This window comes from Neophocaena asiaeorientalis, unplaced genomic scaffold (assembly GCF_003031525.2).
Source record: "Neophocaena asiaeorientalis asiaeorientalis breed wild unplaced genomic scaffold, Neophocaena_asiaeorientalis_V1.1 scaffold149, whole genome shotgun sequence".
Classification (NCBI taxonomy): Eukaryota; Metazoa; Chordata; class Mammalia; order Artiodactyla; family Phocoenidae; genus Neophocaena; species Neophocaena asiaeorientalis.
This window is the reverse complement of record NW_020174442.1, coordinates 7,724,811-7,752,613: the sequence shown is the minus strand read 5'-3', so window position 1 is coordinate 7,752,613 and position 27,803 is coordinate 7,724,811. Positions and strand designations below refer to the sequence as shown.

At 34.0% G+C, this 27,803-nt stretch overlaps 1 protein-coding gene across 2 annotated transcripts in view; it reads left to right on the top strand.

Annotated features, from left to right (window-relative positions):
* The window catches only part of PRR16 (proline rich 16), a 165,481-nt gene that overhangs the window by 100,030 nt on the left and 37,648 nt on the right, over nt 1-27,803 (top strand). The window contains exon 1 of one of the 2 annotated variants that reach the window (XM_024757175.1): nt 12,965-13,028. The exons of the other annotated variant lie outside the window; for it this stretch is intronic. Coding sequence (XP_024612943.1) covers nt 13,017-13,028 — 12 coding nt within the window. The 5' untranslated portion in view covers nt 12,965-13,016. Of the gene's footprint in view, nt 1-12,964; nt 13,029-27,803 lie in introns of those variants that run through there. 2 annotated transcript variants of the gene reach the window in all.

Genomic DNA, 27,803 nt, shown 5'->3' with positions numbered 1-27,803 from the left:
AAGATATTTTATTAAGCATTGCAGGGACTGGCCAGCTGACACAAGGGGAGACTTTACTTTGTTTTTCTTTAGCCTGCACATTTTGGTGAGTGTTTGTTCTGAGAAAATGGGATTTTACTTTGTGGAACATGACTGGAATCAGGTCAAAAAATAAAATAACTGTCAAGGATGAAATAACTGTCAAGAATGGCATTACAGTTGTCTGTAAATCTTAGGAGGTTTGGGCATGTTGAACTGCCAAGGCTAAAGATTAGTTGCCTGGCAGAAAGACAACTCTGGAGGTTGGTGGATGCTTTAGAATGAAGTTATTCGTTGTTCAAATGGAAACTACCTCTTAAGTGCTGGGCACCCTGTCTGGAGGCTATCCACTAGTTACCTAATATTAGGGAGGATTCTCAGACTCGTTGGCACAGCAGCTGTAATCAATATAGGCATTTAACCCAGGCATTCCAGGGACTTGATGGAAGTTTCAAAGGTTATCCTGACTTTGGTTATTGGTTTAACTGGATGCATTCAATATCTGTTATGGACCAAGCACTGTATGCCACGATGAAAGTACAGAAACGAAGAGTCCCCTCTGTCCTGTACTGTATCTGCCAAAAGAAAAAGACATGCAAATAGGTCTTCACTACAGGATGGAGGAGCCCTGATACAAAGTAAAAGAAAGGGAGGTCTGTGGGGCAGAGATCATTTCCATCATGATCCGGGCAGAGAGGGGGCTGAAACATGTCCTGCTGGAATCCAAGCCCCTGGCCTTTCCACCCCACCAGATTGGTCTACTGTTGTCCTCAGTCTCTCAAAAGTTTGCTCTAAAATAAAACAATGATGCAGTTACCTTTTTGCCATGGAAAATGAAAGGTTAAATTGCTGAAACAGTTTAAAAATCAATGGACTCTGCAATGCTAAATAAGAACAAGACAGATAAGTCGATTTCACTTCTGCGCTTGCTGGAAATATATTTTCTTATTGATAGGGGCCTAATTTTTTACTATTTAAATTTTAAGTCAATAGAATAGCAGCACACATCACTACACAACAGAATTAAGAACACTTTGCTAATTTAGGGAAATGAAGAACAGGGTGTTTCTTTTTGGTTAAAAATAAAGTTTAATTTTTGTTTGTCTTCCCGATGATCTACATTTCATTGAGAATTCCAGCTACAGTTCAGGTTAGTGTTGCAAGCTGAGCATATGTTTCAGCCTGAGCATAGTGTTTCAGGTACTTCTTAACACATTACCTTCAGTTCTGGGATTCCTGTCATTTTGAAGTTTACTCTCCAAGAGGAAACAAAATACAAAAATATATTTCAAATTGATTTGTACAAAATTATCTTGATTCTGAAATGTAATATGTAAAACAACTCTGGTATTAAGATATTTATCTTCTGCTCTCCTTTACTTTGTTCTTTTAAAAAATATTTGGACAATCTAGTCCTTCTCTCTATGTCTAACATAGGATCCTTATGTTATTTATATTAAAACCCAGTTCTAATAATGTTATTTTCTAAAGAGAAAAGTCCTAGTAAACAACCTGGATTAGAATCTTGGCTCTACCATTTCCTAGCTAAATTATTTAGCCTCTCTGGGATTCAGTTTTAGCCTCTGTAAAATAGGGATAATAGTAAAGCCCACTTTATAGGGTTATTATAAGAATAAATAAGCTTTGTATTTTAAAAAAGAATTAAAATTAAGCTCATTACCCTGATTTTCAAGGCCTATTACTAATTTAAAGACACTTTCTGAAATGTATCCTCTGCCTTAAAAATGTATGCTCCAATTAACCTGGAACATGCCTAATTTTCTGAATGTTGGTTATTAGCTCCAACTTTCACACCTTTGCAGATGCTACTCTCTTTAATACCTCTATCTACTTTTGCCTTATCAGAATCTATTAATATTTGATGTAACATAGCCTATTCTAAGGATAATATCCACAAATTTTCAAAATATAGGAACGTCCAGCACCATACAAACTTTATTGTCACTACACAGGCTTAGTCTGAGGCTATGGATTTAGAGCGGTGATCCTTAGACTAACTGGACAAAAGGCAATGAGCGTAACTGGATCTGGTTCTGAATTTGCCTACGGAAAGGTACCTTAAAACTGATAATAGTTTTCCCTTATCCATATGATAATAATTATGTCCTCTTTCTCTACTCAGAAGCATTTCTGGGATTCATAGTTGATTGATTTCTTATCTAGGATCATCAGCTAGTTCTTTTGTAAACACTTTATTGAAATATGATTGACATGTACATATTTAATGTATACAACTTGATGATTTTGGAGATATGTGTATATTTGTGGAACTGTCACCACAATTAATGCCATAAACATATCCATCACCTCCAAAAGTTTCCTCCTGCCCTTTTTATTATTATTTTTTCTGTGATTAGAACACTTAATATCTACCCTTTCAGCCCATTTTTAAGAGATACCTTTACTCTCATGTTCGTTTCAGCTAGTGTTTTTGTTCCATATCTAAGACACGATTTTCAGAAAACACTTGACTGTAAGAATGTTTTCCTCTCAATAGAATATAAACAAATGATAAGTCTCTATATCAAATATTCTATTACCTTAACAAGGCCTTGTTTCCCAACCTCTCCCCAGCTGTATCCTTTGAGAGCCAGCACAGGTTCTTGATTCCTCCCCTTCACATTCTTCTCTTGCCTCTAAATGCCTATGGCAGCTTGTGCCTGTGTTACTATACTCATCTGGTCTTTTTGTGTCCTGAACTTATTCATGCACTTGACTTGTCTCACTAAGAAATAGTGAGTAGCTAGAGAGGGGTTTGCCTCATCTTCCTGTTTATCACAAGTATCTTGTCAGTAGGAGTTTTTAAATAAATATTTTATTTTATACTTATTCTGTAATTATTGATAATACTTTTATGTTCATTCTATAGTGACTGATTCAGTGTTCAAGTTTTAGAAAGTTTTACTTTTTTCAGAAAACTTCAGACTTTCGAGAGGTAGCCAATATACCTAGAATTCTTAGCAGTTAAAATTGATGCTTGAACTGTTTTGGGGCGAGTTTGAAGTCAGACACATCTGTTTTCATATCAGTATGTAGCTGCTTCTAGATCTCTGACCCTCCCCAAGTTCCAGTTTATGCAATTGTAAAATGGGGAAGAATATAATTGTAAAACGGAAAAATTGTGAAATGGTTTGGTGAAGGCAGAACAAGACCTTAACTATAAATTCAAGTTACTGGCTCATAATGAACATTCAATAAGGATTAGGTAGGGACTTCCCTGGCGGTCCAGTGGTTAAGACTTCACGTTCCAATGCAGGGGGTGAGGGTTTGATCCCTGGTCGGGGAGCTAAGACCCTCCATGCCTCGAGGCCAAAAAATCAAAACATAAAACAGAAGCAATATTGTAACAAATTCAATAAAGACTTTAAAAATGGTTCACATCAAAAACAAATCTAAAGGGCTTCCCTGGTGGCGCAGTGGTTGAGAGTCCGCCTGCCGATGCAGGGGACACAGGTTCGTTCCCTGGTCTGGGAAGATCCCACATGCCGCGTCCGAAAAAAAAAAAAAAAAAAAAAAATCTAAAAAAAAAATTAGGTATTATTACTATGAATAAAAATGAGTATATATATGTATGTTCATAATTATTCATCACAGTTCTGGTATATAGTAGTGCACCGTGAAGAAAGCTTCTCTGATCCCCATCTGTTGTATATATTTTGTATTCTTTAGATTTAATCTAATAGTATTCCAAACTATTCTAATACCAATCTAATAATAGTATTGTATGTTTCCTTTTTATGGTAAGTCCTTGATTAGCAGAGAATATATATGTGTATCCATGTATTTCTCTTCCTTCACCTGTGACATTCATTGTATTAAAGACTGTATAAATATTTTTATAAACGGATATAACCCTAGATCTGTTTTTAACAAATGGATAATATATCTCTGGTTCACAGTGTTTTCAGAACTCTCTATGCATTGTAAATTATCTACATATTATAAAGTGAAGTGTAAATTGATTTTTATTTAGTTAATTTAACAAATGCAGTAATTGGTTTGGGGGGGTTGGGGGCAAAATCAAATAGTTTATTTGTTCATTTTTTGTTTGTTTTCTGAATTATGTGTAGAATTACTTCCTTTTGTACCATAATCACATGCATAGTCTAAGTGTCTTGGGTATATAACTAATGTTGGTTGCTTCCAACTTTCATGATTATAGAAATTGCTATATAATATTAGAGTAAGAGTAATTTTAAAATAGTAAACTCTTAGAGATTAATAATGTTGCAAATAAAATTGCATAAAAAGGGTTTAAATTAATTATCTGGATTCTTTAAAAGAACAAAATAAAGTAAAAGTTTTAGAATGGTGTCTTCAAGAGACATGTTAAGGGCTTCCCTGGTGGCGCAGTGGTTGAGAGTCCGCCTGCCGATGCAGGGGACACGGGTTCGTGCCCCGGTCCGGGAAGATCCCACATGCCGCGGAGCGGCTAGGCCCGTGAGCCATGGCCGCTGAGCCTGCGCGTCCGGAGCCTGTGCTCCGCAACGGGAGAGGCCACAGCAGTGAGAGGCCCGCATACCGCAAAAAAAAAAAAAAAAAAAAAAGAGACATGTTAAAACATCTTTGCAAGAGTAGCTTATGTTTTCATTTGATGGGTTTAAGAGAAAAATCCTAGGATTGCTGTCATAGTCTTATTTCTTATGCAGTACAACAGCTTGAATCTTTATATGGTATTCTGGATGTCTATCACTTTCATCATCAAAATGTCTGAGAAGATAAGCTGGCATAACCATAACCATAAAACTATGTTATAGTTTCAGCATACATAATGATGAATATGTCATACTACTCTTCTATAAATTTTGGTAACAAACTTACCTCGGTTGACATCTATATGCTGCTTCCAAAACACTCTCTTTCAAACATAAATTTCAGATCAAAATACTCTACTTATTAACATGAAAAATATGCTTGTATGCCTGGGGAATGAAGTGCAGAATAACTCTTGGAGTACAGTGGTTGCTTAGTAAATGTTCTTGACTAAATTGATGGTTGATACGACCAAATTGTAAAATGCTATATTCAGGACCAGCCAGTTTGTTTTTGTTTTGTTTTGTTTTGACATATATTGCATCAACCAATATATTACATTTATATGAAGTGTTGAAGTGTTTGAATCATAGTAAATAATAATTTTTTTATCTCGTGACTTTAGGAAGACAGGCTTTTGGTAAATGATGGAACCATAATCTTTTGCAGGGGTTTATTTCAAAAGTAATTTGATATACTACTGGTCTGCACATTATGTATACTTTTTTTTTCTTTGCTGCCCACTCTCTCAGTAATTCACTCTTAGGAGGACCATAATTTATTGTTTAAATGAGACAATATATCTCTACATCTTAGTTAATATTTAACTTGGATTTTCATGATAATGGTTATTATTTTATAGGGCATATATTTTGTTATGTTATTAATATTTTATTACTACATTTCCCACATAATATTCCACAATCTCAATGAAAAATGCTAACTTCTAAAGATATATTACTCTGTTTTCTGGAATAGCATGAGATAATTAAAGGTAACCTCTTGAACAGTTACAAAAACCTAAGACATCTACTTTATGATTTCCTTTTAAAATTACTAACTTGAGGAATCATTTTATTCTCAAAGAGTCTTAATGTGAATACGAGATTTCCCTTTAAGAATCTTATTCTTTCACCAATTAGTGTTTATCTTTCATATAAATACTTTAAAGAGTTCTAGGTCTCTAATACTGCTTTATCTTGACAGCAGTCCTAATTCAAAGAATTTAGCTTTGCAACTTAACTCTTAATGTTTCCATCATTAAAAAAGTATTTCCTGTCAAAATGTAGTATTTTTAAGTACTTTTTTTAAGTGGAAATACTCATAGTAAGGTCAAAGATTGGCAGCTATTGTGAAAATTTAAGAGGTTTGTCATCAATGTTAAGGATGGCTTTGTTCTCAAGTGTCAGCAGTTACTTGGCTTTGCTGAACTGACCATTGAAATATAGAAAAGTCTCGTGACTTGTACTTTTATCTGTCTATCTGTCTATTTACCTGTCACATAATAGACATAACAGATATCTCACTTTTTGATCTCTTGTCTTTGTTTTTAATCCATTGGCCACTGTGACTGTTTAAAGCTATAGTCTTGATCTATGCTCATGAGATGTGAGAAGGAACCTGTTGGAGCTTTTAGGAAAGTTTCTTCTCTCTTCCTACATATGGTACCTGAACTTTATCTGGAGAGTGTAGTACAAGAGTGTGAGCTCTGTATACCTGCCTGAGGGTGAAGTAAAAGCACTTGAAGTGAAGATGCATGATTTTCATTAAACTAGAGCCTGATTATGCTGAAAAGCCTAGATATTTAGCCAAATTTGATTTAAAATTTTATAAAAGTTTTATAAATAAAATATCACAAATACCATTTATATACCCTGGATAAACCTTCTTAATCCCACTTTCCTTTTTCTTGTTCTCTGTACCTAGATATAAATGAAATCCTGAATTTGGCATTTATTATTATAATGTAAATATTTTCTGTATTTTCTCCATATGTACAAATTTATACATAACATGCATAATTTTTTGAATTCTGTCTGATTTGCAAACTATGCACTTATTGTGCAAATAATTTTTCATATAATGTTCGTTTCTTGAAACTTCTGGTTATAGTTTATATATTTTACTGCTGGAAATTATTCCACTATAGAATATAAAGGGCATTCCATTATAAAGATATATCACAGTTTATTTATATACTCACCCATTGATTGGTAGTTATAGTTTTTCAAGTTTTGATATTAAGGATATGAAAATGTATTTAATTAATATTTTAATCACTGTTTCCTCAATTACAAATATTCATTTGCCATTTGGGTTTTCTCATTTATTAAAATTTCTGTTTACATAATTTACATTTTTCTACTGGATTATTCATCTTTTTGGTATTGATTTATAGAAGTTTTTTTTACTATATTTGAGTACTAGTACTTTATAAGATACATGTTTTGAAAATATCTATTTCTATTCTTTTGGTTGTTTTGAATATTTATAGTATCTTTTGTAATTTTTAGTCAAATTTATCACCATTTTACTTTACACTGTGCTTTTCGAGTCTTGGGTAAGAAATCCATTTATATTTCAAGGTCATAATTTTACTATTTTTTTCTAAAGTTGCTGAAGTTTTGCCTTTCATGTTTGAGAAATCAACATAGATAAATAGGTAGATAGATTAGATATAGATATAGATAGATATAGTAAGGCCCAAAGCAATATATATCTTATCAAATTATTCCCCTCTTCTTTCTAAGTGAAATCTGAATTACTCAAAAAATTTTAAAAATGTTTTATTTGGAATTAGATATGGGTAACAGATGTGTATATACTACATTACTCATATGATTAAAAGACAGAGTAGTACAAATATTCATTTTTATTATCTGAAAATCTTTACTCCATTTTCTTTCCTGTTTCCCTGGGCTATTTCTAGAATAATGGTTTAAACTAGAGGAAGCTTCCACAGTTTCAATTCTGTTACTGTGTTCTCAGTTACATTTTTGCACTGTACTTAGCTTTCCAAATCTCAGGCCCCACGAAGAGCTTAGTCACTTTGATATTGAGGCCTGTCCTCTCCTTTGCCCAAATTCCATAAATAAGGATGTTTAACCTCAGATAATACTTCTACAGTCTAATCCCAGATGTGCATGGCATGTATCACAAGCCCATTTTAGTACCTTGAACGGCTATGCTGCAAAGATAGGTGGAAAAGCAGTTCCTTCCCATTTAATGTATAGATTTGTAGGGGAGTAGGTTTCCTCCATTGCTGTCCATCTGTTTGCTAGTGCCAGTTGGATAAACTCCCTTGCGCTACAAAGGTAACTGGTTCGAAATTCAACTGCCTTGAAATACTCTGTTTCAGAGCTATACTCTCCCTTTATTTAAACCCTGAATGTTTGATGTGGCAACATGAGTTTTTACTTTTGTGATGATGTTAACTACAGTTTATACATACCATAAAGTGAACAAAAAAGTTTCAATACATGCATATTATTTGATTTGATTCTTTTAAAAAATATGCTATTTTGTGTTCTAAAATGCTTATAGTAAATGCAATTCTTCTATTGCATTATTCAGTGAAATATGCATGTACCATTACTTCCACACAATCTTAAATTCTTTTTAGTATGAGTATGAATGCATGTATTTTTTTAATTGAACACTGAGGTGGCATGATCATAGTTTGCACCTGAAAGCTCACATTTTCATTTTATCGAAGTGATAGATTAGTTAAAAGATCCCTCTGTACTGTTTTCTGAAACTAAATTCTTATTGAAGAAAGATATATAAGCATTGTGTATACTTTGTGAAGATTATGGGAAAAGCATCCAGTTAGCATGTCAGCAGAGATTGAAGGGCATATAATGTTGTTATTTACCCATGAATTTACTCATGGGGCATGGATATAATACATCTTGCCCATGCCTAAATACAGCGAAGGAAATTAGTAATTAAGCATGAATTTTAAAACAAGGAACATATTTTGTTGTTTAATTGCTGGTTTTCTGAATAATCATAAAATGCACAATTAAAGTTAGTATTGGTATTTTCTAAATGAGAAATATTAGATCATATGGTTGGATTTTATCATTGTCTTAGCACTTAAGCTGAAATTGGTTTAAACTTGAAAGTTTATAAATTTATTTTTTTCTATTTTCTTCTTTCCCTTAAATCTTAGAATATCAATCTTAAATTGTCTTATGAAAATTCATGCTTTTTTTTTCAATTATTCTATAAGCATACTACTAAACTTCATGATTTAAATCCCCAAAAGATATTTCCAAATTATTTACGTGAAAGCTATTTAGACCATGCATTTTACCTTCCATTTAGGACAAAATAAACAAACATAATCCAAAATTTGAATATTTTATTCAATTCATATGATTGCTTTATAGGTATGATCTATTATTTAATTAAATTCAGCTTTTAAAATATATTTATATTGTAGGCTTTTCTGTGCAATTCCATTAAGTTCTTTGCGCAATTCCAACAGCATAGTGATATGCTGTACTTGATAAATAGTTTTTCTTTTAGGCAGTAATACATCATTTAGGTGATGGCTATTAAAAATGAGACTGAACCCTGCATTTTAAGTCTTTATATCCAGACACATGATTCATTTGAGAAATCTGGACTGAGAGTCAATAGCCCTCTGCCACTTAGCCTCAGAGGTGAGATTTAATTAAGTTTGTTCAGCAAATAAACAAATATCCTTTAATTCTTGGATTCTGGTGGTAGGAAGATGAGTAAGAGTTTATCACTTCCCTGGAGGAACTTTTAGTGCATCCAGTTGCATACTGATTAGAATTTGAGTGGAGCTTTCCTTAGCAAAGTACTCTCACACAGGGATTGAACTGATGGATATTTGTAGATAGTGGATTATGGGTGTATGTTTGATTCCTAGTTAAATCGGATGGTTTCATACAGAGACATCTTTTTCTTCTATAACCAGACTGTGACCCTCTACATGTGACACATTGTACAAATGTATGATGTTGATCATAAGGGAGACAAGATAATGTGACAAGCTCAGTGTAAAACCCATAATGATTTGTGAAAAACTTATTCAACTTACAGTCCTTATACTGTGGGTATTTTTGCATCTTGCTGGAAGGATAAGCAAATACTCCAGGCAGAGTTATCAAAACAGATTGTGGATATTGATTAATTCTGTGAAGGCCAAAAATGTAAATGCACATTTGTCAAAAATTCAGGTTTGGTACTCTTTGCTCTAACAAATTCAGATCATCTTCTGTTATTTCCCAATAGCTGGATCCAAATATAAAGTTTAGACATTTTCCTTCTAGAATGGGTAATGATACTCTGGGTAATTGAAATACAACTTGATGATTTACTCCAATATTTACCAGATAATTTTCAAACCTTTTCCATTTTGCTCTTAGCCTAGTCTGAGACTGTGTCTGAAATACATGAGGGGAATGAAGGAAGGACTTGTTCAGTTTGTATTTGGCAGAAGAGTTTTGTTGATGAATAAGGCCACAAGTTATGGCTGGAATGGTTTGGTAATAGATTTTTCCAGGGTGCAAAGCCAGACAGTCTCTGCCAAACAGCAAAACAGAATCTATACTGTCAAAATGGAAAAATGGAAAAAGTGGTAGCAATTATGAAGCTGAGGAATTCTGGCAGCACACTTAGAATTTGGCACTTGTACTTCGCTGTGAGGAAGAGCATATGGGCACCAACTATTGCAGCTTGGTCTGCTGCTGTATTGCTTGGAGAATATTTGACGCAGATTAATGACAAAGCTTAGGCGCTTGGTTCAGAATTCTTCTTTTTTTTTTAAATTTGTATTGGGGTAAAGTTGATTTGCAATGATGTATTAGTTTCAGGTATACAGCAAAGTGAATCAATTATACATATACATATATCCACTCTATTTTTAGATTCTTTTCCCATATAGGCCACTATAGAGTATTGAGTAGAGTTCCCTGTGCTATACAGCAGGTTTTTAGTAGTTATCTATTTTATATATAGTAGTGTGTATATGTCAATCCCAATCTACCAGTTTATCCCTCCCTCCCCTTATCCCCTGGTGACCATAAGTTTGTTTTCAACATCCGTTACTCTACTTCTGTTTTGTAAATAAGTTCATTTTTACCCCGTTTTTTTCTTCATTCAAAGTGTTCTGAGAACTTCTATCAAAAAAGATTTTGACATGCATTGTTGCTGCAATGCTTTTCCAATTTAATAATGGAAATGATAGCAAATACTTATTATGTGCTTTAAAAAGTCTTAAATCCTTTTCAGGTGTTAGCTCATTTAATTTTCACATTGACCCTATGAATCAAGTTGGTCCATGAACAACATGGGTTTGAACTGTGTGGATCCACTTATATACAGATTTTTTTTCAATAAAAATGTACTACGGTACTACATCATCTGTGGTTGGTTGAATCCACAGATTCAGAACTGAGCAGAGTGAAGACTGTAAGGTTATATGAATTTCTGACTACAAGGGGATGGATGCCCCGAACCTCCCAGTTGTTCCAGGATCAACTGTACTTTTTTTAACCTCCCTTTCAGGGATGAGAAAAAAGAGAAAGTAGGAGAGTTAAGTACCTTGCCTGGGACCACCATACTTCTACCACCATTCTCCAGTGTCCTGGTGTGAAGAATGAAACAGTAGTGTTTAACGGAAAAATCTCTATTCCTTTCTGTAGGTCCTTAAGGCTCTTTTTTTTTAGTGTTTCTTTGGGGTAAATATTTCGGGACGAGGAGGTCAGAACAGAGATGCATAATTTCCATCAGAAGTGTTAATATAGAGAGGCTAATTTTTATCACTTCTTTGCTTTTCCTCTGCAGCATTATAACTTTATGAATCTGATTCTTGACAACATCATTAGGAGTATTCATGTAGATTTAACGTGAAATGTGGTTGGAACATTTGATTGTTCTCCTTATTTTTGACTGTTAACTTTGTTAAATGTTTGAACTGTAAAATTTTTCAATATTAAGTAACAAAAAGTGCTTGCAGAATACTATTCATTAGGTTTTTTAAATTAGTGTTTTGCTTCCAAACTTTATAATTCATTATTAACCAAAATGTTTCCTATAATCCGTGTGTATGTAATAAAAATGTTGGTAGGGATTCTGGGTGTTTTTTTTTCCCCCAGCAACTAGAAGTACTCCTGGCATATAATTGGTGCTCAGTGAGTATTTCATAAATTGGCATTCGTTATGAATGGATGAATGATGATGTTAAATGCCTTGAGCTTATTCATATGTATAATTTTGCTTTTTCTCTACTACATTATCAAGGTTCTTACTGATGAAGTAAATCAGTAGTAGCACAGGAAGCAGGAGGAAGCTGAGAAATGTGTGCCTTCATCTCAGCATTCCTAGTACTGACCAAGCATAGGGCTCTATAAGTAGTGAGAGAATGAGTGAATGATTGTGCAAACTGAATGACTGAAACTCCTGTCCTTTTAATTATGCCTAGTTTGAATATGTCTCAAGTACAGCAACTGCAGTGTTTGGGGAACATATTACCAAAGGCTTAAGGCAGGAATGAGGGACTGCACACTTGGAGACTGAGTGTGACTCTCATGGACATGGGCTCAGTACTTAGACGTCACAGGCCCGGGGCTCTGTACTCACTGTTCTCTACTTAGAGTCCTGACTGTCACTGCCAAGAGATCACTTTGCCTCTGCTGAAACCAACTCTGTGACTCAGATTTAGTGTAGTCTTTCGTTCCCATTACCTACTGTAGTTTCTCTGAGGTTGGTTCAGCCCACTGACACCTCATACAACAAGCCTATGTTTCCTGAGACAAGGCATCCCTTCACATATTTGAGGATAGCTCTCTCATTTCCAGAGGCTACTGTATACCACCACACTACTGGGGGGTATTTGTATCAGTTTTTGTGACATGGTTGACTGCCCCTTCTCTTCCTGATTACTGTTCCCAGAGGTGGTCCTTATTTGTCTATGTTAATGATACACTGGGCAGCAATACTAAAGCAGTATTTATTAATGAATACGTGTTAATCTCAGGAAAGTTCCCACTGACTTGCTCTAGTATTCTGTACTCAGGAAGAATAGATGCTCAGGGACAGTTCTTGAAGACTTGATTGATTGACTTATCTATCCTGCAATTCTTATGTTTTCATTCATGTTATGTAGTCCTTCACATGCATTTCCTCCATATACATGCTTTACATGTTAACTCCTCCTCTCTTCCATTCATGTGTCCATCTCCATCAGTACAGCCTATTCCTTCATACTGACTAATGCCCCACCCCCCTCTTCATCATATCCTGCACCTGTTCAGTTCAGTGTGTTTTAGAAAGTCTAAAGTAAATATACTATTTTTAAAAGTTCTCTAATTTTTTTAACAGAAGCTCCATAACCTACTCCCACCTCCCCACATGATGAAACAGGGAAACAGTGCTGCAGGCAGACAGTGACAACAGGACACCAGGAAATGCCCGAGAAGGTCAGCTCTACTTTGACATGATGTTTACAGGAATTTAGACAACACGTAATTGCATTTCTAAGACACATGCAAGTCCATTATATATAATTTGTTATTTGGAATATACACAAAAGTTACAATTGATAATTAGATCTCTTTGAATATTAAAATTTTAAAATAATGACCATAAATAAGATGATTAACAATCAATACTAGTTATCACCAGATAAATTGTCATATTTCAGTCTGTGTTGTATGTTTAAATTCCATAAAGGGAAATACGTATAATAATATCATGAAATTCAGCAATGTTTTCTTTGTTTGTAAGGCTTTAAAAATATTCTAAGGAACATTTATGGTGTTTTTAAGTTGCAAAATTTAACTTCCAAGGTGTCAGAATTAACGAGTTTGTGTTAAAATATCCATGTTTTCTATGAACAAAACTAGTTGACATTTTGATAATTTATATTTATTAACTATAGGGAAGTCATGTTTCACCACTAAAAAACCAACAAAATTATATAAATGATATGATTATTAAGAATCAAATATTGAGTTAATGCTCATTTTTTTCTGAAAAGTTGATTTGTGGTACATAAAACTCATTCATAATTTAGGGGTAGTCTTGCCTACACCATATGTGACCATAAGAAGGACCATTACTTTTAACAGATGTGTATTCCTAAAGTAAAAACATGTAAAATCAAGGCATTCTTTTGTTGCAGTTGTCTGTTTTCCCACCATAAAGGCTTCCAATAAAGGTTTCATTGGTCTCAGTGTTTTTCTATGTATGAAAGAGTATGGGTTTATTGCTCATTAGCCCCCTGATGCTTCTGAAGCAATAATTTAATTTCATTGATTCTATCTATATAGGACTCTATCAATTGTGTTAATATGAAACTAAATTCTTCCACATCTAGATAAATCTGAGAGATGCTGTGATCAGTCAGCTATTTAATTCGAAGAGTGAATTTATTCTATCTAAAACCAAAAATAAAAGATATCTGGACACTGTCAAATATTGGGGATATATTGACATGTTTACAATCACTGTTTTTCTTTAAACAGTTACATACTTTTCTCATTCATTTGGGAATACTCTATTTGAAGTGAATTCCTCTGAGTAGTATTGATTTTGTACTTGAGAGCTTATTAAATAAACTTGCTATATTAGTGTACAGTGAATTCAATAATGTACTTAGTAAACTATTTTCATTTGTGGAATTGTAGCAATCATACTGTTTTTAACAGTTAGGAGCTGTGCTGTGAATTAAGTCTTTATCTTTACATGCCCTAATTGGAAAATAAGAGGAAATGTTATTTGGAATTAAGCTACACTTGTCTTCTTAATCAAATTCTACTTTAGACGTAAGTAAATTAGAAAGTATAGAGCATGATGTAAATGTAAAAATATACTGAAAGGAAAGTAGGGATAAGTTGTTGACTAAATCAGGATAAAGAGATTAAAAAAAATCTGTCTATGTCTATATTGATAGGCCTGAACCATGGAGAAATAATTTCTTTTTCACTTTCCTTTCCTTCTTTATAAGTAATATGAATTCACCATTTAGCTATATGACTTATCTAAGATCAGATTATGTGGTGAAAATAATGTAAGACCAGAAATGAAGATTTCTCAAATTCAAATTCTATCTCTAATATTAATTTGCTCGTTAATATTTTGCAAGTCATTTATTTAATCTGAGTACCCAAGACCTTCAGCTGACTAAATGGACCATAGAATTAAGGATTTAGTTTCATGTATTCTGTTGACATGAGTTTTGCAGAAAAAACAGAGCACTGTAGGCTCAGCATTTTTTCATTGAAATAAAATCTCAATTACCTACATCCAAACAATATCTCTCTCTTTCCAGTGAAGCATTTGCAGCCTTTATACTTCTGGTGTACTTGTCAGACTGTGATAGAACCTCTCAAGCTCATAATGTTTCTAGAAAAAATATTCAGTTCTAATATTTAATTTCTTCAGCAGAGTTTAGTTGATTAAAAATGGTAAATTCACTGTTGAAGTAATTACAAAGTTGACAGTTGACTAGTAAAAATAATAGTATAAGATTTGCAGTGTCTTTCCATAATAATTGTAGGTGCTTCAGATTTTAAAATATAAGAACTTTTGCTACGTTGAGCAAAAGAGAAAATCCAACATTTAATGTTGCTGTTGAGTTTAACCACACTCGTAGTTCCTGAGAATTAAATATATATATATCTCATAGGTCAATTGAATAGCAGTTGTCACTCAAAATAACTTGTTATTATGTTAGCATACTAATGAAAATTACATATCCAAATAAAAAGGAGGTAGGAAAATTTGGGGGACCGGTGAATCTCAGCAATAGGAAAATTTCTCCTAAGGGTCTAATTTAAAATATAATAAAGCGGTCTTTTTATATCTTTATCATTTTTGTCAAACTAAAAAAAGAAAAATTTGAACCAATCTAGTAGATTATTTAATTAATTCAGTCATTCAGCACTTATTGCTCATGCATTTTGTACTGGGCACCATGCTAGAAATAAGAGATGTGAAGATTAGTAAGACACAGTTCTGCCCTTGATATGTTCAGAATGTAGCAGAAAAGTTAAAAAAATAAACAAGATAAGACAAGTGAGTTGGAGGTAAATCAGAGAGAGCATACAAAGTAATGAATTGAGTTTATGAAATAAGGATGAATAGTGACAGTAGAAAGAAGCTAAACTTAATGTGACTGAAAAACTGAAATAAGTATTAATAGTCATTGGAATTTCTGTAGAAGGAATGAACAGTGAATTGGCAAGCCATGGCAAAGTCTACTGATTTAGTTGGTGAAATGAAAAGAATAGGAGAAATACCTATGAGAACTTTTGCAAGATTGTGCAAATCCAGAAGAAAACGCGGAATGAAATTTATCTTAAATTTATTTGTCCCAAAAATGACCTTGAATATGATAACCGCGAAGAATTACAGAGCACAGTGACAGCAAGGCCAGCGGGCGCAATGGTGAAACAGGAAGGTCAGGTTCATGGTTCTGTTGCAGTTCTCCCCCAGATAAGTGCAGTGATTGATAACCTGGGGGGGAGTGTGCTTGTGAGATGCGGTTGCTTGATTTTGTTGTTAAATCAAAATACTGTGGAAATTATTCTAGGGAAGTATTGTTTACATCCAACTTTAACCGGCCAACAAGTAGTCCTATGATGTAGGTCAGCGAGCTTGCTACAATAGCAGTGCTGTAGGTGAAAACTGCCAGAGAGCACTTTTTGGTTATGGTTGTTAGAATGTTATCTGTGAAGGTTCTGTTCATGCAACAGGTGAATTTACATTTCCCCTCTACCTCATTGACTACTTCTCCTTAGTGTTTTTTGCTGAATGCTTCTTGCTTCCCCAGCATCTAAAAGTAGCCCAGATATTTAGTCTGAGTACTTGTGCATACACCCATGCTCACTTGCTCTCTCTCTCTGTCTCCCTCCCACTCTCCCTTCCTTGTCCTCTCCCTCCCCACCACCGACTCTCATGCTGATTTCATCTAGTCCCATAGCTTTAAACACCAAGTATATGTGAGTGACTCCCAAGTTTTTATCTCCTGCCCTGAACTTTTCCCTGAACCCACTCATCATCTTCATTGGATGTTTAATTGCCATTTTAGATATCGAAAGCAAAACTTAAGAATCAATACTTAGACCCAGAAATTTCTTGTTTAGTTTCTTCTATGTCATAACTTCCTCCATCATCTAACCAGTTGCCTGCACCAAAACTCTTGGCATCATTTTTGTTTCCTCCCTTTCATTCACCCCTCACGTCCAGTCTTTCAGAAAGTTTTGTCAAAGATGCCTCCAAAATACATTTTAAATCCTTCTTTTCACCATCTCCACTGTGCCCATCTAAGCTACCCTCATCTTTTACTCTTTTAATTAATTTTTATTGGAGTAGAGTTGATTTACAGTGTTGTGTTAGTTTCTGCTGTATAGCGCAGTGAATCACTTATACATATACATATATCTGCTCTTTTTTTGGATTCTGTTCCCATATAGGCCATTACAGAGTATTGAGTAGAGTTCCCCACTTGTAGGTCCTTATTAGTTATCTATTTTATATATAGTAGTGTGTATATATCAATCCCAATCTCCTAATTTACCCCTCCTCCCCTCCCCCTTGGTAACCATAAATTTGTTTTCTACATCCGTGATTCTATTTCTGTTTTGTAAATAAGTTCATTTGTACCAGTTTTTTAGATTCCACATATAAGCGATATCATATGATATTTGTCTTTGTCTGACTTAACTTCACTCAGTATGACAATCTCTAGGTCTATCCATGTTGCTGCAAATGGTATTATTATTTTTTTATGGCTGAGTAACATTCCATTGTGTATATCTACATCTTGTTTATCCATTCATCCATCGATGGATATTTAGGTTAATTAGACTGCCTTTACACAAATATCTAACCAGATTCTGCTTCTTCCCTTGCCCTCCTATAGTCCATTTTCCTCAGAGCAGCAAAAGTCAGATTTTTGAAATGTGAAAGGTTCAGTGTCATCTCACATGGAAAACTTTAGCAGCTCCTCATTGCTACTAGAGCTCCTTCAGTCTCTTTACCTTGTGATCCATGCACTGTAATCTCTTCTAACTCCAGAACTCATCTCCTACTGGTCTCCAGTGCCCCTGCCTGGCACTCTCCCATGCAAGCTATTCTTTGGGCTCCTTGGGCTTCCCAAACTCATTTCTTCTTCTGAGCCTTTGCAATTAGCATGTACATAGCTGGCTCTTTCTCTTCTTTTTAGTGTCAGTTCCTGTGTTACCTTTTTCAGAAGTACTTTTGCTGACCACCCAGCCTGGGCTCTGGCTGTCCCTGTGTGTGCCTCTAAATCCCTCTCATGCACTTACCCTCCTGACATACCACTGTCTTTCATAGTGCTGTCTGTAGTTTTCTTCACAGTAGTCACCACTCTGTGATATCTCGTTATGTATGTGCTTTCTTATTTGTTGACTGTTCCTGCCTGTCAAATGTAACTTCCTTAAGGGCAGTGGCCTCATCTGCCCTTTTCATTACTGGGTCCTCAACATCTAGAAAAGTCATGGCACAATAAGTATTGATATGTAGTGAAAGAAAAAAAATTCTCTCTGCAGATCCATTCATTCTTCTTTTTACATCCTCAGATGCTTTAAAGAGGTTACCAAGAAATAAAGAAGCTACAATGAGCTGAAGAAATGTCTTACTCACTACTTTGATACTGTCTTCTGAGAACAAAGCATGAAAAATGTGCATTTCTTAGAAGTTGGCATTCCATATTTTAACAACTTTTTGCAGTCTTTAAATCTAGTGCTTTTTTCATGATTTCCTTTTTGCCATTTAAAAGACCATATGTCAAAATAGAATTCGATTTATAGAAACTTAATGTTAGCACTTTGAAAAGTATGCAGTAGGGAGAAAACAAACAAACAAACAAAAAACACATACTGTTCACTCACAAGCACAACACATTTTGTATCTTGGAATTAGTATTAATGTATAAATGATGCTTCCAAAGAAAAATGAAAGGTAATATAAAATAGAGCTCTGACTGCAGAGACATTTTATTATTTTCAACTATTTACAGAATATATCAGTATTTGAAAATATGCTGTCACTGCAGTTGTTTTAGGACAGGGAAGAAGGAAAAATGTTCTAATCATCAGACTCCTTACTAAAGAGAAGAAGAGACATACAAATGTGTAAAAGTTTTATAATAACAAAAGTATCAAGAGTCAACATAAACACATTGTGATGAATAAACCATACCTGCTGTTTCCTAGATTTTCCTTGGTAGTTTTATGTAATGTTTATTTCCTAGTTTATTCCTAGTAATAGGGATTCTACACGTGTAAGTGAAATGATTACCTGGGACACAGTGGAAGGCAGTTAAGTATAATTGTTGAAATATGAATTCTGAGTTTGGAATGCCTGAATTTGAAGCCCAGCTTCACCTCTTAATAAGTGTGTGCTCTGGCATGTTACTAAGTTCTTCTTTTGTAAAATGAGAATTAATGAATAAACACTTGCCTTTTGGAATTGTTTTGAGCATTAGGTGAGATGAAACATGTAGAACACAATGTCTGCAGTGTGATAAGCCCGTAATAATGTTAATGAATGTTACTCTATTTTTTATCATCTTTACACTTACTCATGCTATCATATATTATTGTCATCTTTCTCATGACTCAGACCTCAAAGACTGTATTGGAATAAGGTTTCATCAGAAGAATAAGAAATAATTACATTAATAGGTTATGGATGGCTTAGATGTCTAGAGCACTTTTTAGTGCTATTTTCCAATATAGGTTAAATGGTGTTATATAGGGGAAAAGTAGACTCCATTATTTTAATAGTTTGAATGCTGCATTAAACAAATTTAGTCAGGTTTATATACATCAGAACTTTTCAAAGCCTTTAAAATATTAATGTAGAGCTGCATTTCACTTATATGAAGCTTTTATCTTTTACAAGTACGTACCTAATGTTTGAATAATTAAAAAGTTGAAAATATTGATATGGACTATGATCTTCCAAGAACAATATAAATTACACAAGATTTTTTAAAAGTTGAGAATGTTTTCCACAGAGAGCCTATTACTCTATCAATTCACAGATAGAGTGATTGATTGCAGAGTATATGGTTAGCTTAGGGATCCTTTCAGGCATTTAAAGAACCTCATGTATGAACTTGAAAAGCTTGACTTTTTAGTATTTTACATTTACATAAAATGGGCAAGGGAGTTTAAAATGAAACCGAAAGTGAGTTTTAATTTATACCTTCCTTGTTTTACACATCTTTGAAAGAAGCATTTCCCTGTGACTTAAAGTAAGTCAAATAATATGATTAAAGGAAATGGGTCTGTGGGCAGAACAAAACTGATTGTGCTTCTAGTTGTCTTTTCTGGGAATCTGTTCACTTTAGTCAGATGTTCTGTCTTCTACTAAGAGAGGTAACAAAGCATAGTGGCATGAACTAAACGCTGGAGCTAGGTTGCCTGGTTTGAAGCTCAGCTTTGTACTTTCTAGCTGTGTGACCTTGGTCGAATTACTCAACCTCTCTGTACCTTGTTATCTCAACTGAAATTGGGGATAATTAATAGATTATTTCATAGGGTTGTTATGAAGATTAAATTCATTACTATTTTTAAATAATTCAGAACACTTCCTGGCCCATAATATGCACTATATATTGTTAAATAATTAAATTAAGCTATAGAAGCCATTTCATTGCTTTTCTATTTATTTTTTAATCCCTTTCTTCTCATGTGTCTATCATGTGTCACATTCAAGAGGATGTGATAGTATGAAGAATGGTTTTTCTATGGTAAAAATCTAATTCTGCTACTTTGAATCCAGTGATGTTCTCTATCTAGAAGCAAGAGGTTATTAGAGACTATTCCCCAGTCAATGACTATGTGATAATGACCAGACAGAAAAAGAAGTATTTTGCTCCCCTCCATATAAAAACTCATGGTGTTTGTGCTTGATAATTAAACTATATTAAGCAAGAATAAGACTTGTACCTCTTAGTTGGAAAATAGTTTCAGAAATCTTCTAAATATTTTATTTTAATAGCATTACTAATCTCTTAAAAAATATTTAATGATGATTTGGTGCATAGTTAACATCTAGTAAGCACTTTGCTAAGTGTGTTTTGCATCCTTACCCTCACTTTAAACTTATAAAGGAGCCATTGTCATTATCCCCATTCTATGGTTACTAAAGGAAACCAAGGAAGTTAGTGAATGACTTGTCTTACTTAGAATGTACGATTTCATATTGGTTTGCAAACCCAAGGAACCCAACTCCAGAACTCCAGAATCTGTGCTCTTAAACACTTTACAATTCTGTTCTCTCTTCATGTGGAAACTTTAGAACAATGGAGCACCTGGAAAGTCTAAATTTAAGGTTTGTGTATCTGTGTACCAATTTCCCCAAGGCTGAGTAAGCACTACATACTGAAACCAGACTATGATGTCCACAGCAGCATTACTCATAATAGCCAAAAACTGGAAACAATTCAAATGTTCATCGACCGATTATTAGATAAAACATAAACTATTCATGTAATAGAATATTATTCAGCAATAAAAAGTAACCAACTACTGATACATACTACAACAAGCATGAACCTCAAAAAACAGTATGCTAAATAAAAGAAAGCAGATAGAAAAGACCACATAGTGTATGATTTTATTTATCATAAAAAGCAAATTGACTAACACATAAAAAGCAAATTGACAAACTAACACAACACTGTAAATCAACTATACTCCAATAAAAATTAATTGAAAAAAGAAAAAGCAACTTGACAGAGCTGGAAAGTAGGGTGTTGGGGTCCTGTGACTAAAGGTTATAATAGGGGTTGACTGCAAAGGAGCATGAGAGGTCTTTTTGGGGTGATGGAAATGTTAAAGCTGGATTATGGCGATGATTCTATATATCTGCAAATTTACTAAAAATCATTTACTAAAAAAAGAATTCTGCACTTAAATGGGTGAATTTTATCTTATGCAAATTATTCCTTAATAAAGCTGTTAATAAGAGACAAATTGGATCATGGCCCAGGGATTTAGTGTCTTGGACCGTAGTTTAGTGATGAAGGCAAAGCAGACTGAAAATCAAGTTCAAAAGTTTATAATCCATTGTAATTTTTACATTTATCTGCTCTCCCTCCATAATTTAATGAATGAAAGATAAAAAGTCATTTTTTACCTTTAGCATAAAAATAAATTGGCAATAAAATAGGAAGTGTTTAGAATTCTGTACAGACATAATTTCCCTTTGATGTAGTAAACCGAGTGTCTGACTTTGGAAATAAATTAGGTTTCTATACTTCATTTAAAGCTTGTCTCTTCAAATGAAAATGCTTAAATGCAAGTTGCATCATGGTATTAGATTCATGTATAGAGGAATGTCAGCACAGGTAGAGGAAACTGACTACCTGCATCCTGGACAGGTAATTAATATACAGCTTTATAGTCAACAGCCCAATTTCATTATTTTCTATCCTTAGATTTTTACTTATTTCTACTTTATGAGGTATACAAGTCATTCACTTATTATTTCCCCCATTTTGCAAATAAGGCAACAGAGACATAAAGGGATTAAGCCCAAGTCAGGTAACTTTTATGTGTCTGATATGGGCCTAGTACACAGTTTTCCTGAGCACGTGATCCCTATGTGATTCTAATACTCTGCACTCCTTGTTTGCAATAGACATTTAATAAGTGTTGATTGATGAATTTTGTAGATCCATAGTAGATATCATAGCTGGGTTCCTAAGCAGTTTCATTACTATCATGTTGTAAGATTCTCTTAACATCATGTAGTAAGTTGGGACTGCAAGTAATAACAGATTTAAAATATGACTTGTAACTAATACATTATAATAGTCTTTGGTGTGCATTATCAGGCATCTTATAATGAGCAGTTGGAGAAAGTATGATCACCCATCACAATACCCATTTAAAAAGTGTTCCTGAGAGCATCATTTTCCATTCCCAGACTTCAAGCTTTGTGGAAAAATTAGGGAAGTGTTAAAGATTATTTAACTATTGTGCTGGCTTGTCATACATCGAAACAAAAGAAGAGAGACACACTGCTGCTTTTACAAAAGGTAGAATTGGGCTCTGATGTACCTCCAAGTTATTCCTCCCCAGGAATATTCTGACTGGCACATTTCCTGTTGCTTAAAAGCCTTAGATCTCAGTCCATTTCTTATGGACTCAACAACTTATTGTTAAACACAGATTTGTCAGAAGCTCACAAATCTATTCTCTTCCTTTTTAGTCCCTCTCTAAAAAGAAATTAAAAAAAAAAAACTGTTAGTGGTTTTTGTTGTTATTTGAAACAATATCTCTTGATCTATTCTTAGTAAAATTATATTTCTTAATTATATCACCTTTCTGTTGTCCGGATTCTGCTGGGTATATGTCCTCTTTTAACAGCAATGTGACTTATAATCATTTCTTCAGTTGTTCTGTTATCTTCTTGTGTATTTATGTCCCTTACACATGAAGATGGATTGTTCCCTGGAAGGCTGAACATCAAGCCTGGATGATTTGCTTTTTGTTTGCAGTCCTCCTGTTTTCACTTCATGTTTTTTCGCCTTCAGAAACTGATGTGCTGACACCAAGGGAACAAAGATGGGTATCTTTTTCAGAAAACACTATGCATGGGAACCATGTAAACATTTCTCTGGTTACCTTTATTTTGCTTTTACGATGGTTGTTTTTTAGATATAAGTGAGACTGAGTGTGGTGGACTTAATGTAAAGCACATGTATTGGCAAGTTTGCAGACACTTGTTAAAACTCTCTGCACATACGTTGAATAATGGATTCTGTTTCTGTTATGTGTTTTTGGCAAAGCCCAGCACTTATGCCTTTTAAAGTCTAGGAAACATGTAAGTTTATTGGAACTCTTTACCCGCCTAAGGCTGTAAAGGGGAAAGGACTTAAAATATAGGCAAAAGAGATTGTTTTTCTCTAGAATAAAACAGATTTTTATCCTTTCTTGTGTGAAATGGTATCTGTGTCTTTCCAACCAACAGTAAGCATCTTAAAGGAAGGAATGTCTGATTTTCATTGTTGAATTCCCTCAACTTGTTTGAAATGCACACTATTTTTCTTGCTCTTTAGAGACTGCATTTACTTTTTAACATGCATGCTTGATTTCTGCAAGTACGCATTTCTAAAATGCAAATTTAACATACCTAGAAGTGTTTCTACAACATTCTTGACCAACAAAAGGGTCTTAGAATATTTTAATTCTGCTCACTACTCTATTCAATATTTTACATTCATCTTGGTTTATATGCCCTAAAGAGGTCATTAGTATAGCTATTCTGTTATACTTGCAATGCTTACTTAAATTTTCTGATGCTTCCCAATATCTTTGCTTACCATTTCTTCTCAATCCTTTCTGGGTCAGTTTCCATAGTCCTAAAACTTGTCCTTTAGTTCTTTAGTTAAGAACCTAGTAGAAGACGCTGATTATTTTCATTTTGAAAAATATTTGTTTTTTCCTTCATGTTAGATCATTTACTGGGCATAGGATTCTAGGAAAATAGTTATTTCCACTCAGTCTTTTAATAACATTAATCCATTATCTTCTTGTTTCTACTGTTGCATTTGAAAAGTCTGAAATCAGGTGTCAGCATAACTTAGATTCTTTAGCAGTTAATCTATTTATTCTCTCTGTTTGCTTTCAAGATCTTCTATGTTCTTTGGTCACTGGCCATTTCATTATGATGACCACAGATTTGCATTTTATTTTCAAATCACACTCACATCTCATTTTCCCCTTCTATCAGAGGATTCATGTTTTTCGTCAATTCTGGAAAATTCTCAGCCATTCTTTCTTTAAATACTTATTCTCATTTTCCTTATTTTCATTCTTCCTGTCTCCTTCCCTCCCTCCCTCTCTGTCTCAGAACTTTTATTAAATGTTCCTTCTTATTCTGTCATCTACATCTCTTAACATTTTAATATTTTAACAATCTTTACATTTCTCTGTTTTATTTCCTCATGTATTTTCTCTGGTTTTCCTCATTAACTGTTTAATTTGCTTATAAACTTATTTGCATTTATATACAGTATGTTATTCTATGTTTACTTTTTATGCTTTTAGTCACTTTAGACGTGCTTATTTCACAGTTTATCTTTTGTTATTATATTAAGTGCTTGGGTTTCTAATCCTGCTGTCTGTTCTCTGTGTAACACTCAGTTATAGTGGTTTGTTTCCTTACACATTTTGTCATATTTGATCATAAGGTCATCTAAATCTTTAAAATCTCCTAAGATCTTCTGACCTTTATTTTTTCCAGATGCTTCTGTGCTATGACTAGCTCACTGCTAGATAGGCATTTATAATTCCCTGGATTGGGACGGTCATTTTGTGTAGATTCTATAAATTTGAATCCCAAACCCAGGTAAAGTTTTTTAAAAAGTTATCAAAGAAAACCACTTTGTTTCCCTTCACCAGGGGTTTGGAAAAATGTCCTTGTCTTCTAGTTTCAGTAGGTATGTTTGTTTTTTCTTGCTTGCCCCTCACAGAGATACGGCTCTTCTAGCATCCTGCTTTGATGCAGGTGTTGCTACCCCATTATCTGTGGTCCATGAGAGTGCCAAGCCCCAAACCCCTTGGTTATGCAGACAGTCACCTTGCACAAGGTTTGTTTCTGTAGCAGCTCATTGGCTTACATTTCTGTTTCTGGCACCTGGTTAGTTCCTTTTCTTTTTGAGCAAGTCTAATCTAGGTCCATCCATGTCTCTGCAAATGACCCAACTTTGTTCCTTTTTATGGCTGAGTAATATTCCATTATATATACGTACCACATGAGAAGTTTCAGGTTTTCTAATCCATCTAGTCTGGTATATTGTGAGAAAGAGAAGTCTCCCATATCCCTCAGTTGTTTAACTATGTTTTCAGTAATGTTAAGTGTTCACCCACAAATAAACAGCTTTTTAATGTTGGGACTTGACTCATCATAAAGGAGCAAATGATAATAGAATAAGGGATGATGAAGATTTATTTAAAATATAAACTTTCAGAGGGAATTTACTGGACTCCAAATAGACACAACCTCATCTTTATATATCACCATAGTGAAATAAGAGCTAATATTTTAAAATGGATGATTCTGGGGAAAATTTAAGAGCCTTAATTTTATATGTACATACATAATAGAAGTCTGGAATACTACTTTTCTACAGAGCATGAAAAGAAATAGATTGAAAGGAAAGTAATTTACCATTTGAGTATTGCTTTTTTTCTGGCTTTTTTTTTCTTATTGGATGAATCTATTTCCTCTGTCTTTATGTCATCCTATATTTTTTACTGCTTTCAACTCTCCCACACACTTTTTAAAAAGATCTCTCTCAAAAGGAACCCTGATTTAGCAGTTTTGTTGTTGGTTTGCTTTGAAATGCATGTAAAGTAACACATAAAGGCAAAAAAAAAAAAAAACAAACCTGAGATTCCGTAATATGTCATCCTCTTTGTCATCAATATTATGTCATCCTCTTTGTTAGAAATTTTAGCCTGATTCATTACTTCTTCTTGAACTCCTCCTCCAATGTTGGCAGGCATCACAGTAACCCTTTTTAAAATATAGGAATGACATCATAGACAGGTTATTTTACCAAAGTCATTCATGAAGTTATTAGCGATGTGATATTTTCAAACATATGTGTATGCAAAAGCTGTCTAAACAACGTATTTGACCCAATATTTTTTAGGAAAATTCATGACACATAGAGGTTAGAAGAATTTCAATAATGGTAATCAATAAGTAATAACACTGTGAACCAGGCACTGTTCCAAGACTTCCCATTTATTTACTCATTTAATTCTAACAAGTCCATGAACTTCTCTTAAAATCCCATTTAGAGGCAAGGCTTGCTGAGAGGTTAAGCTCCTTCTCAGAGTTATGTACCTAGGAGGTAGTGAAGCTGGGATTAGCAACCAGGTCATCTGCAGTCTGACTCCACAATCTAGCTGTGAACTACTACACTGAACTGTCTCTTGCTTCCCATACACACACACACGTGCAACCTAGTATACACACACACCAACAGACACACACATTCTAATACACACATCCCAACACAAAAACCCCAAAATATACAGAGCCTATGGTGTAATAGTTACCTTAGAAATATCTCTACCTCTATCTGTCTATCTTTCTATCTCTCTATCTGATTAGGAAGAAATGGGGCTAACTCTCTTGCTATTCAGTGTATAATAAAGACCCCCATATAATGGACTATTTGATCAGTGGCAAATGCTTCAATCCTAATGAAAGATGTTATTTCAGAGGAGCTGAGGCATGTGTTTCATAGCATTGAAGCCAAGATCTTATTAATGCAGTTAAATTCAAGGAGTTCTGAAATCATTATACCTCTTACTTTGTTATTATTGGAAAATAACAGATTTCATTTCAAACTTCGGTATCTAGTGAGTTAATTCAGCATTTGTGCTTTCCACTAACTCAGAACAAGCAAACAAATGACATTTACCATGAGTAAGTAACTTATTTTTTGGGGCTTAGCCATTTTATACGTAATGATTACCTATTAACCAATGTAAGATATTTAATTGATTTTGGATTCAATTAATTTATTTTTATTATTTTAATATTACTTAAATTTTTTGGTTACTATAGTTATAGTACTTTGTTTCAATCATAACATTGTTAGGAAAGAAACAAAGCTTAATTATAATCAGTTTTATATTAAGAAGATTATAAAAATGGAAATAAACTTCTAATGAATAGGAAGAACATTTTGCTTCCTATTATAGCGTATCAATGTATATAATATTCTATTTTCTTCCGTAGGTTAACTGACTAGACTAAGATGAGTGAAAAATTATATAGAAATGCTTTCATATGCTCAAAATCCAAAGCCCCGAAATGATGGTAGCATTTCTTACCTTAAAATATTCTCATTATCATTTTAAATCAGTGACTGAATTAAACCTGTGACCCGTAAATACTCCAAGGATGTTTACATTGATGACATTAATGTATCTGATTCCATATGGAAAGAAAAACATGAGACAGGCACACATAAAGGTTTCCTGAAGGTAGTCCTTCTAAGGACTGTGTAGTGACTTTGTAATTCACCATCAGTGCAGTAGCAGTTATGAAGGCAGTATGACCTTAGGAAAGATTGAATTTTATTTATGCACTAATCATTTATATGTGGATAGAGAACAGGATTTACATCTAGAATGACAGCATGTGCCTATGAATGGAGTGCTATGTGAGGCCAAAGGTAGAACATG